This window comes from Eubalaena glacialis, chromosome 16 (genome assembly GCF_028564815.1).
Source record: "Eubalaena glacialis isolate mEubGla1 chromosome 16, mEubGla1.1.hap2.+ XY, whole genome shotgun sequence".
Taxonomy (NCBI): Eukaryota; Metazoa; Chordata; class Mammalia; order Artiodactyla; family Balaenidae; genus Eubalaena; species Eubalaena glacialis.
Genome location: NC_083731.1, coordinates 36684645 through 36698468, shown reverse-complemented (window position 1 = coordinate 36698468; position 13824 = coordinate 36684645). Strand labels below are relative to the sequence as shown.

Genomic DNA, 13824 nt, shown 5'->3' with positions numbered 1-13824 from the left:
AACTAACTTCTTGGATTCTGGCTGGAGTCTTCCCTCTTTGCATTCCTTGCCCATAAATACAGCCTGCCCCAAACCCTCAGTGGACCAGCCTGTAGCTTGCTAGTGATTGCATTTCCGGAATTACAATTCCTCTGCTCTTCCAGAACAAACTCAATTTCTGGTAATTCCAGCTTGCCTCAGTTTACCTCTGTATGTAGGTTGACAAAATCATGTCCAATTAGGACCTGAAAGCTCCACAGAGTAATAAAATTAACTATAACTTCAAAATAATCTTACCTAACACTCAAAGAATCAAACTAACATGAATGAGACTTGTCAGAAACAACAAACAATAGACTTAGACTCTCAAGCTTTTAGATGTTGGAGTTACTAGCTACAGACTATAGAATAAACCTGTGAAATATTTAAAGAAATAATAGATGAAATTTTTCAAAAAGCACGTAAGATGAGAACATCAACAACATTATCATATTTATCTCAAAAAAATTCAAAGAGAAGTTTCATAAATGGACAATGTTGAAATTACAAATTTGCAGGGGCCTCTGCTGTTAAGTATGATGGATTAACTTGTATCAAATGAACTATCTCCACAAGAATAACTATAAAGTGATAGTCTTAGAATACAAAATTTAGCTGTTTAAAGACATTAGAGATTAAAAAAGATATCAAACACTTAGGAGGACAAATCCCAGATAGAAGGGATGAGAATTGAAATGAGCCCAACATCCTTTGCCATTTTCCCCTTGGGAAATGACTGATTCACAGGCAACACTAGGCTGAGAGTCCTTGAAGTACTTGTTGGCCCAGGCTCGCTGGTAGCCTTATGCGGCTGGGGAGACACTATCTGTAGTTCAGGGCAACCAAGGTAGTCAGGATTTTAGACTCAGAAAACAGAATGACAAGGCATCATTGCTTGTCTTCTGGGCACTTGCTAATTTGTAAGACATATACAAGGAGAGACAGAAATCCAGGCAGAAAATGGAAGCTAAGATGCTAAAAATTAGATAGAACTGGTTCTTCTGAGGTGAAAATAAAATGGCATTCAGGGCCCAATAAAGACCAATGGCCTTGATATACATACTGAAAGCAAACCAGGAGTAGGGCGACCCTCACAGATAGTACATCTTAGCCTCAAATTATCTAATGCTTGTTTGGAAGAAGGTGTTTTGCTCTTACTTAAGTGTCTGTCAAAAGGAAAGTTATCTCTGAGAGAACTTAAGGTTGTCCATAGCCTCTCTATATTCTCATACACAGTGTTCATCATTCTCTCCAAAATTGCCAGGTTTGCTATGCTACCTACTAGATGTTTACAGCAAACTTGTAAAATATTTAAATTATGCCTCATAAAATAGACAAAATGAGAAAAGCACCTCATAAGCTATTTCTATTGAACTTTATGCTAAATACTGTAGGCAATTAGTTCAAGAAACTGAAATAAAATATGTAACAATTGGAAAAATAGGGAACTAATATGTCACTCTTCAGCAGTATATTTGATGATTAAATACATAAAAAATTGAAAATACAAAAACATTCAATTTCATTACTAAAAGGAGAAATATAATGTAATGACAAGGACATGGGGTTCATTATACTATTTTTTCTACTATTATGCAAAAATTTTTAATAATAAAAAGGTTTTTTAGATAGAAAATTTGTTGACAAGACCCTAAAAATGGCACTATTTCCATAATTTGGTGCTACTATAAATTCTTAAAAACTTTCAAGAAAGAAGTCAGCTCATATGTCGCAAAAACTTTACCTTCCCACCCAGTAATTTTTCAGCCAGTTATCTGCATAAACACTCAAAGCTTAGGAAACACTCTTAATGTATGCAGATACTAATGATGGTGTTATTTATAGAAAATAAAATGGATTATTCCACCAAAGTGTTTGATAATAGGATTAAGCTCAAGTAAACCGTGGCATTTTTCACGTGAATAAGAATTAGTAAGGTACTTGAAATGATGTACTTAAAAAATTTAATGAAATATAAATTTACACATATAATATCATTAATAAATTAAAGCAACAAAATAATAACTCTTAGGTATGTTAATAAATCTAAATATACCTATATTTAGATACCAGAGTGAGAGAGATGAAGACAATTGTAAATAGGTAATCTCTGTATAAATGTAGATATAGAGTTATGTCTGTATAAAAACATGTATAGAGGTTCCCTGGTGGCGCAGTGGCTGAGAATCTGCCTGCCAATGCAGGGGACACGGGTTCGAGCCCTGGTCTGGGAAGATCCCACATGCCGCGGAGCAACTAGGCCCGTGAGCCACAACTACTGAGCCTGCGTGTCTGGAGCCTGTGCTCCGCAACGGGAGAGGCCACGACAGTGAGAGGCCTGCGCACCGCGATGAAGAGTGGTCCCCGCTTGCCGCAACTGGAGAAAGCCCTCGCACAGAAACGAAGACCCAATACAGCCAAAAATAAATAAATAAATAAATAAATTTATTAAAAAAAACCAAACATGTATACACACACACACACACACAAACACACACACACACACACACACACATTTACAGAGAAATTTGGAAAAGAAAATATGCCACTCTGTTAACAATGGTAACAATGATTATATTTAAGTTATAAGCTCATAGTTGGTTTTCCTTTTCTTATCTATACTACTGTATATTTACCAGATTTTCAATATATGTTCATAATTAGAATGAAAGAAAATGAATTTTCAAAAAATACAATTTCTATGAGTACAAAACCAAATTATTTTTATTTGCGTGGAATTTTCTAATAATTAACCAACATCAGAAAATAAATCCAATAGAGACTTTTTGATACAAATATTTTCCAGTAACCAATAGCACCAAATTTTATTTCATAGCTTACATGAATCATACATTAGTATGAGACATTTCAAGCACTTGAGAATAAGCAATTAGTGTTTTACTTTTAACTCAACCTTCTAAAGGATTTATGATGATTCCTATGTGATTTGTAATAAAATTCTTACCAAAACAAGGGCATATTTATTGATACAATTTACTGCATTGTTTTAAATCTGCATTTGATTTCAGTTGAAAGCATTTAAAAAATGTGTTCTCCTAATAAAAATAGTTTTTAAAAATTTATTGACTTTTTTCCATATTTAATTTTATATGTCCCCTCATTTTTCATTCATAGTAGAACAAACATGAATAAATATATTAATCATTTTAATTGGCCTTAAATATGCTATAAATTACTACATCGTTAAAGACTTATTTTTCAGTATTTTCCAGTATGGCAGCGAATTAAATCATACTTTCCAAGAGATACTGCTAACTTCGTTTATGACTTGATTCTTTTCTCTCATATAATTCATGTGATTCCCAACCCTTGAATGTTGTTTGTATTGGTATAAAAGGCATTTAATTTCTACATAATGCTATTCATATAAATGCCACTGATATGAATATCTTGTTGTCCTATCTTCTTCCCTATGTCACATCACTATTATGTCATAGAACCACTATAGTCCATGCCTCGAAAGTTCCTAGATGGCTTGGCCTTAGTCCATAATGTGATAAGGAAAGTCAGTCCAGATTGCGGCTGAGTTCTCTGATGGTCTCTTTGGCACTGAACAAACATGTTGGAATGCTGTGTATTAGTTTAGCCTCTTTACAGTTAATCACTGTAATTGTTACAGAAACACAATATAGTATTGAGAAAGGGTAAATTAGACTAGAGATTTTAAGTGACATTCCTGGATTTGAACAGGCATCTCTCTGATTGCAAAGACTACTTTCTTCACTCGGAACATCACCTGCTTTCTATGATGTCTAGATTTCAATTCGGAATCTATCATGCTTAGCCTTTCCCTGAAATCTGCTGTGTCTTTCCTCTACTACCATGTGGCTTTCATTTCTCCACTGGCTATATTTCAGCCATAAAGGATTTCTCTCCATTTTTGAAGATGTCACACTTCTTTAGCTGTAAATCCTCACATTTGATGTATCTCTAGTCTGGAATTTACCACCACACCTACTCTGCTGCTCCAGTAATGTGCTAAACTAATTCCTAATAATTCTTTAGATTTCAGCTAAAAACAACAACAACAACAAACACTTTCTCTGTATTTCTCTACTTTTCTAGACTAGACTAGGTTGGCTCCCAAGCATTATACTGATTGCACTCGCAAGTCCATTCTTGTAACACTCATTTTATTCACAAATATTTTGTTTACTATTTGCTTTCTTAGAGTAACTTGGAAGCTCTGTGAGGTAGGGGTAATATTCATAATGTTCACAAGTTCTTAACACAGAGCCGGCACAGAATAGATGTGCAAAAAGTGCATCATTATAGGATGCATGTATGTGTGGATATAAGAAGAAAAGAGGGGAAAGGAGAGAAAAATGCTCTGAATTTTCTTAATATTTACAGAAAATCTGCAAGGGTTGTACTCATAGTTTATCAATCCCATAAAATATCATCTGAATCCCAGTAACTGTGGAGCTGAAGAGGAATTCAATAAAATGTTTATATAGCCTTATGAGGCACAATATAAATATGTAAATAATTCCAAAAAAACACACTAAATATTGCATATCATTGTATTGTATTATAACATATTGTATTATATTGTATTGCATTATTTTTCAAATTAGTCATGCAAATTCCAATGTTTTGCTATATTTTTTTCTTTTGATTTCCCTGCCTCTTTTTACATTTTAATTTTCCTCATTACCTTTCAAGAAAAGAAAACACAATTTTAAGATAAAATCTTAATGCCTATTTAGAGATAGCACAAGTTAATAAGGTGTAGAAAACACCTTTTAAGCAGTAAAAGCACAATGCAAATACAAGGGATTAACTTGAAAATGTCCTAGTTGTTCTTTAAATCTCTTGAAACTGGTAAAGTTTCTCTTGCAGCAGGAAAAGTAGGTTCTCTGAGGTTTGGTAATATCAGATTTTTATCTAAGTTATGGGATATATTTAATGTCCAATTCCTAGAGGGCTGAGGATATGGTAAGAATTCCTAAAATTTCCTTCATTTTTTTTTTCTATTTTATTGCTGATTTAATCAGGAATATCTTTTTAAACCCCTTGTTTTGTCACACTCTTTTAATCTTCTGGACTACTGGATAAGTGGAATAATAGCTAAATAATTAGTAGTGTTCAATTATAAAATGAAAGATTCAGAATCCCTAAGAAAGTTCAATTTCTTAAGAATTTCTTCAGTCTCAAAAGACTGCTGTGTAAGATTAGAGAAATTCAAATGCTGGCAAAGAGCTTAACTCAATAGACCCCCCTATACTCATGTTCTTTTATGCTATGGCAATTGTATTTAAAGTCATTAAATTTAAAAATTTAAATTAGTCATGTCTTTTGGCTCTTCATAGCATAGTGATTTTTATACTAATGTTAATTTATTGCTTATTGTTCAGTTCTAGTCACTGGCTGGCCTGATTTCATCAATGTTCTTTATTTTTTAAATGATATGTGCATATTTACAAATGGAATTGATCTTATACAGGCATTTGTTCTGTAGAATGCAGTGTTCTTGAAAAGCAAATGTCATTCATTTGACCTTAAAATTTGATAAGCATGTATAAAATCACTGTCCTTTTATTGATATTTACTTTTACAGGTAAAATGAACTTATTAAAATGTTACAATAAAGTTTGCATGCTTCTGCTCCAAGAGATGGCAAATTATATCATGTGCCGCATGTTATTTAGTATTTATTACTCTTATAAGGACAACATGGATACAGGTTAATAGATTTGTTTTCTAAGCTGGAAAAACATTTTTGGGGACATTTCAATATAATTTCTGGCTATTTTTGAGAGAGATTTGTATCTAAGATATTTTGTTTCACCACTTTATAAAAGAGGGTGTTAAAGCACTATATCTTTTGAGGGGGAAATTTTTGACATGGTCTCTTAAATAATAACATTAAAGAAGGAGCTGGAAGTGGAGAGAGACAGGGAGGGAGGGAGGGAGATTGATGCCATTTCCTTAGTTCTTAAAGTGCCAAGTCATTCACCCTTTTTAACTAATAGTTAAGCTCTTGAATATATATGTTAATATTCTAATGCTCATTTAATGGGATAATCACTAGAAATCAATAGCCCAGCAAATAGGAGTAAAACTGCAAAAAATTAAACTAGTGAAAATCATTTTATAGCCACAGATATCTTTTATTTATTTATTTATTTATTTATTTTTGTCTGTGTTGGGTCCTCGTTTCTGTGCGAGGCCTTTCTCTAGCTGCGGCAAGCGGGGGCCACTCTTCATCACGGTGCGCAGGCCTCTCACTATCGCGGCCCCTCCCACTGCGGAGCACAGGCTCCAGACGCGCAGGCTCAGCAATTGTGGCTCACGGGCCCAGCCGCTCCGCAGCATGTGGGATCTTCCCAGACCAGGGCCCGAACCCGCGTCCCCTGCATCAGCAGGCAGACTCTCAACCACTGCGCCACCAGGGAAGCCCCAGCCACAGATATCTTCTTGACAAATAAAAAATGGGAAATGTGTGTTGTTCTCTACTGATTACCTGAATTGTTTCCCTTTGCCTCCTATTTTGGGATCTCACTTCACAGTAGTTGAGGTAAGTTCTGTTGCTTCCTCCTGATTCTTTAACAACAGAGTTCCTTTAATAGAGCTTGACTATGTGGTCACACTGTATGGTTGCCAACTGTATTTTTTACGTGTATATTAAATGTATTATGGATAATTATGCCACCTATTAGACACAAACATAGGACACTTACATTATTTGTCTTGTGTACTTGTTCAGGAAAATTAAGACATAAAAAAGGCTGAAGAGAACAAACATTCATGGAGATTTTCCCACTAACGACAGAAAAGTAAGAACAAAACCTTCGAATGTATGTATTTGGTTTTAAACAAATCATTCACTTCCTTGTAAGAGCAAAATTGGTAAAAAAAAAAATTTAAATTTGTAAATGATACCTGCAATAGTCAGTACACCCATTTATAATTGTCTGCTTCTTTGTCTGGCTTCTGTATGAGATTCTAAACTCCTCAAAAGCAGAGACTTGCTTCTTCATAATATTACTCTCAGCAAGCATGTGGCTGGCAGATTACATTTCCTTTACTTAGAGTAGAAATACATTTTTCAATATATCCAACAAATTATTTGGCCTGTGTTTTCCAAGTACTTTTAATCTTTTTTTTTCATTTCATATGAAGTCTTGTACATAATGCATGAGATAAAAGATTTAAAGATGAGTAAAAAGCAGAAGCAGCAACTACAGATCGAAAAAAAGGAACACTGAGAGGTGTCTTAATTTTTCCCTAAACCTTAAATCTTAATGAATAAAGCTGTGATTCTGTGAAGTTTGTTGGTATTACACAGATTACAACAGTAAAATCACGTCATGGTATGATACAGTGTGTGTATTACTAAAGATCTAGAACTAAATACCTTTGTTGTTATCCATTCCTCCCACTGCATACAGAGTTCCAACTGTAGATTTTCTAGGTTTAGTTCTTGGACTTTGCATTAAAGTTCTTCTTTCTGGCAATAGATGGTATTTCATTGCTTCCAGAATCAGCTTTTGACATTCCAGATCATTCTTAAATAATGTATGGTTTTCTAGGTCAGCCAATATCTGTGAATAATGCACAATCACTGTTAATAATGATTTTTATAGAGATGAGCATAAGGCATCAAATGAAAAGCAGATTAGTACCTATGATATTACCCCTATACTGAGAGGGATGCAAAATATAATAAGAATTAATTACACTGACAAATAAATATGAGTAAAATGCATGGCTTCCAAGAGAAACAGAATGGATATTATTTTTGATTCCATATTATTTATTATCATTTTGCCACACAGAGTATAAAGGTTCTTGTAAAGATCACTTTTTCAATTCCCTTTCCTTTTTAAGAAAGCTGTTCACAAGTCAAGTATAGTTGCCTATTTGGCCATAAACATGTCTGGTGGAGTAAATTAAAAAATAAACTTCAACAAATTAATTCCTAACAAGCCTACCATAAACATTCACATATTTACCTTAAGATGTTCCAAGTATAGTTTAAATCCCTTTCAAACTAAAAAAAACTGAATAAAAATAAAAATTTATGCTCGTAACATCTTTTTAATTATGTAAGCAGTTGAAAAGCTGTACATCAGGCAAAGTAATAGCTTCCAGCAGTGAAACTAAAAAAAATTTTACCAAAACTCCAGCTGAGGAAATAATAGAGTGAGACCAGAGTTTTAAGTTCTATTACGTCTCTCTTTTACTACAGAAGGTTATCACCTCTACAGATTATTTTCTGTACATTTCTTTGAACATAACCAAAGTATCTTTAATTTTCCTCTTTCTCTGTCCGTATTTAGATTTTCTTTTTCCTTGACTCTTTCAGTATCACATTCTCTTTTTTTGTTCATGAATCCTGTTTTACTTCAAGTGAGTTAAATCTGTCATATGGATTTAGAAAATTAATAAGTAGAAAATTTAACATTGACTCACTGACCTTTTCTTTTACATTGATAAGACACTGTACCACATTGGTACACACATTTATTGAGTGAATAAATTAATAAATGATATAATAAATGACATATATAATTAATTGATTTTAACACTACAATTTGAATCTTAATTATATAAAGTTATTTAACCATTGTAATACATAAATTACTGGTGGAGGTGGCAGAAAGAATTTAAAAACACATAAGATACTCATATATATAAGAGGTGGGAAAGAAAACAGAATGGCTCTGAGGCTGAATAAGGAGTGTAATGTATTAGAATTATCAGACGCTTTGGAATATAGAAGGGAAGATGTTTAATTAAGGTCTTGCTTATGCTTCTCTTCTTATATATTAAAACTTTAGTTGCCTTCCTACCCATTTCTTTCTTTTTTAAGGGACTACTATTTTACCTGTAAGATATTAATGAATAGAAACCTTAATGAAATAGAGTTGGGGGCTCAGAGGGGGAGCTCTCATACTCTGAGACAATAGTAGAGCCCACCAAAAAGAAGAAAGACTCCTCTTCTTTCCTGGCAAGGACTCAAACCATGAGAAGCCAGGAACAAACTCATTTGTTTGCTTAAGGGAACTATTATAGTTTTTAAAATTCAATAAGATGATATATACATTGATGATAAAGCTGAAGCTAAAAACATTGATTTTATCATCTATTTGAATAGCTAAATATTTATATATTTCTAAACACTCATACAATGTATATAAGGACTATTTCAAAATTTTTATGGATAATATACAATTATAAAGAAAATGTAAGGAATCCTGTAAAAATAAAGTATCAGAGGAGAGTCAACTCTGAATGCCTAGGTTTAAAATACTTTCAAGTAATAATTTCTAAAAGGAAATGAATTTCTCAATGTTGATAGATGTATGCATAAAAAAATATTACATATTATTTATTTTAAAGTACGTTCTAGAACTTGAAAAAGAATATATACATATATATTTATAACTGAATCACTTTGCTGTGTACCTGAAACTAACACAACATTGCTAATCAGTTATACTCCAATTTAAAATAAAAATTAAAAAAAGATGCAAATTCAAAAAAAGAAAAAAAAAAGAACTCCTTAGAGCTAGAACTTAGATCTCAGACTCCCTAGACCTCACTGCATGTGTGGCTATCCACTTGGTCTTGAGTAAGGCTTGTCTTAAGTTTCAAAATCTCCATTTATGGGCAAACACCTCCTCTCCAGGTCTCTTCAATGCCCACCGGGGCCTCATATGTCTGCACGTATTATAAATGGTTAAGAAACAGAGGAGAAGCCAACAGATCACGAACTTTTACATAGAGGGATCAGCAGAAGGATCAGCCATTAGAAAGACAGTGAAGTTGGTTTTGAATGAGTTTAAAGCATCTCTGCTTCATTCTCTCTCCAACTATCCAAACCACACTTCCTGGGGCTCATGAGTAAGGTGGGCCTGCACTCCTCCCGTGGGCCCCGTTCATCCCATCACAAGGCTGCCAAGTTTGCTCTGGCAGGAATCACACCCACCGACTTCTCCCTGTTTAGTATCTCAGTTCCTCCATCCCCAAATGTCAACTGTCTAATCTGATGAACAATTTCTAAATGTGAGAACGCCTTACTCAGGAAACACATGGTTTATTTAACTCGAGCCTTCTGAAGACAGTGCCCCTGTTTTTCTTGTTTCTCCCAATAAAAATCAGCTCGTAGCAAGCTAAAAAAAAAAAAAAAAAAAATCTGGAAGATATACAATATAAAATTAAAACTTGTACTTTATTTCTGTAAAATGGCGAAGATATTCTGTACTTAAATGATATTTTCCATTTTATTAACAAATCATTTTGTAAAATTTCTTAACTTTAGTGTACCCAATCATTTGACAAAGTTCTTTATTTTGAAAAAAATTGAATTCTTCATAATCTCTGTACTTATTACTGTGTGTATTCAAACTATTACTTGTAACTATTTCTTGCTTATGAGTACTATATGACTTGTGTCTGTATTTCATCTCTCCTAACACTTTTTAGGATTATTCCATCCCAAGTTCAAGCACAAGTTCATAATAATAAGATGGTTAAGCTGTCCTTTAAACTTGAACTATCTTTAGATTTTCTTCAATGATCCAAGATTAACACAAATTTTGCTCCTCCCTATACAATGGAAGTTAGTTTTGTTTTTTACATTCTTAAATTTTTGAAGAAACTTAAACTACTGTAACAGTTCCTCTGCTTATCCCACTTAGAAAAAATATCAATATGTTTCAATAATTATATACTACTTTGAAACATACTCATGTTTATGTACAAGAATTTGTACAGTAATTGTCTATAAATCAGATTTTATTCTTAAGATATTATATACCAATACCTTTTCCAGTCAAAGATAATCATAGTACAACTTAGTTTACAAGAAAAATGCCCTTGGAAGTTTGTCAATATCTTCACTGTTAGTTATGTTCTTACACTTGGGGTAAAAATTGACTATGTCCCTATGAGTTAATTGTCATTAAACCTCAAGAAAAGATCTCATTATGTGCAAAATAATGTTTCAGAATATTTTGTCATGTAGAAAATATGTCAGAAATAAGAATATCCTTAGACTTAATATGAAGGACAGCATAGGGTGTATTAATGATTAACACTGTGTAAAATTCTAGGAAGCTGGTCCATCCGAGGATCCATGTCAGCTAGACAGTCACTTTGCAAATATGATCTATCTCCCTATAACATTGGTAGTTTATCTTTGTGAGTAAATAATGACCATCAAGTTGTAGGGTAAACCTATAGCCGCAGAAGAGAGCTGGGTCAATAAACATATATGCAAATCTTGTGTATGATATTCAGAAGTGACTAACATAAAAAACTAGAATAATTTATCCCTTAATAGCTAGAATACTCAATAGTAACTTTGTTAGTCCCAGTTGCCAGAAATGTTATAAATTTTTAATTAGAATAAAGATGTTCTTTGAAATTGTTTATATTAAACATTATTACTTTATTTTTGTACATTCTTCTTAAAGTTTACTGGTTTTATCACTAGCTTCACTTTAATTAGGAAAAAATAAAAAGAAATACAATTATTTAAACAATATATCTTTCAAATGACCGTTACATTTGTTATTAAAATACAAATAATTTGATTGTTAATGGTTTGAGGAGTTGAACCACATATTAGCAACATAAAAATATTTAATGTGGAGGACCTTCAAGATGGCAGAGGAGTAAGATGTGGAGATCAAATTCCTCACCGCAAATATATTAAAAATGCATCTATATGTGGAACAACTCCTACAGAACACCTACTAAACGCTGGCAGAAGACCTCAGACTTCCCAAAAGACAAGAAACTCCTCACGTACCTGGGTAGGGCAAAAGAAAAAAGAAAAAACAGAGACAAAAGAATAGGGATGGGACCTGCACCTCTGGGAGGGAGCTGTGAAGGAGGAAAAGTTTCCACACACCAGAAAGCCCCTTCACTGGTGGAGATGGGGTGTGGGCAGGGGGCGGTGCTTTGGACCGATGGAGGAGAGTGCAGCAACATGGGTGCAGAAGACAAAGTGGAGAGATTCCCACACAGAGGATCAGTGCCAACCAGAACTCACCATCCTGAGAGGTTTGTCTGCTCACCCACCGGGGTGGGTGGGGGCTGGGAGCTGAGGTTCAGGATTTGGAGGTCAGATCGAGGGAGAGAACTAGGGTTGGCTGCGTGAACACAGCCTGAAGGGGGCTAGTGGGCCACAGCTAGCCGGGAAGGAGTCCGGGAAAAAGTCTGGAACTGCCTAAGAGGCAAGAGACCATTGTTTCAGGGTGCACGAGGAGAGGAGATTCAGAGCACTGCCTCAACGAGCTCCAGAGATGGGCACAAGCCGCGGCTATCAGCATGGACACCAGAGACGGGCATGAAATGCTAAGGCTGCTGTTGCAGCCACCAAGAAGCCTGTGTGCAAGTACAGGTCACCATCCACACCTCCGCACCCAGGAGCCTGTGCAGCCCACCACTGCCAGTGTCCTGTGATGCATGGACAACATCCCCAGGAGGACACATGGCACACCTCAGGCTGGTGCAACATCACGCCAGCCTCTGCTGCACAGGCTCACCCCGCATTCCATACCGCTGCCACATCCCAGCCTGAGTGAGCCAGAGCCCCCTAATCAGCTGCTCCTTTAACTCCCCTCCTGTCTGGGCAAAGAACAGATGCCAGAGGACAACCCACATGCAGAAATGAGCCAAATCCAAAGCTGAACTCCAGGAGCTGTGCAAACAAAGAAGAGAAAGGGAACTTTCTCCCAACAGCCTCAGGAGCAGTGGATTAAATCTCCACAATCAACTTGATGTACCCTGAATCTGTGGAATACCTGAATAGACAACGAATCATCCTAAAATTGAGGTGGTGAACTTCGGGAGCAACTTGGGATTTGCTTTTGACATCTAATTTGTTTCCGGTTTTATATTTATCTTAGTTTAGTATTTAGAGCTTATTATCATTGGTAGATTTGTATATTGATTTGGTTGCTCTCCTCTTTTTTTTTTATATATGTGTATATATATATATATTTCCTTTTTCTCTTTTCATGAGTGTGTATGTGTATGCTTCTTTGTTTTGATTTGTCTGTATAGGTTGCTTTTATCATTTGTCCTAGGGTTCTGTCTGTCCATTTTTTTTTTTTTTTTTCAGTATAGTTTTTAGCACTTGTTATCACTGGTGGATTGGTTTATCAGTTTGGTTGCTCTGTTCTTTTTTTTTTACTCTTTTCTTATCACTTTTTTATTTTTTATTTTAATAACTTTATTTATTTTATTATATATTTATTTATTTTGTTCTTTCTTTTTTTTTCTCCCTTTTCTTTTGAGCCATGTGGCTGACAGAGCCTTGGTGCTCCAGCTGGGTGTCAGGCCTGAGCCCCTGAGTTGGGAAAGCCGAGTTCAGGACATTTGTCTACCAGAGATGTACCAGCCCCATGTAATATCAGTTGGCAAGAGCTCTCCCAGAGATCTCTGTCTCAATGCTAAGACCCAGCTCCACTCAACGACCAGCAAGATCCAGTGCTGGACACCCTATGCCAAACAAATAGCAACACAGGAACACAGCCCCACCCGTTAGCAGAGAGGCTGGCTAAAATCATAATAAGGTCACAGACATGCCAAAATACCCAGCAGAGGCGATCCTACCCACCAGAAAGACAAGATCTAGCCTCATCCTCCAGAATACAGGCACCAGTCCCCTATACCAGGAAGCTACACAACCCACTGAACCAAATTTACCTGCTGGGTGCAGACACCAAAAACAATGGGAACTGGGAACCTGCAGCCTGTGAAAAGGAGACCACAAACCCAGTACGTTAAGCAAAATGAGAAGACAGAAAAATACACAGCAGATGA

At 35.1% G+C, this 13824-nt stretch overlaps 1 protein-coding gene across 2 annotated transcripts in view; it reads right to left on the bottom strand.

The window, feature by feature from the left end:
* KLHL1 (kelch like family member 1) overlaps positions 1-13824 on the bottom strand; it is a 411623-nt gene that overhangs the window by 103279 nt on the left and 294520 nt on the right. For both annotated transcript variants that reach the window (XM_061170762.1, XM_061170763.1), the window contains one exon: positions 7400-7586. In XM_061170762.1, coding sequence (XP_061026745.1) covers positions 7400-7586 — 187 coding nt within the window. The remainder of the gene's footprint in view (positions 1-7399; positions 7587-13824) is intronic.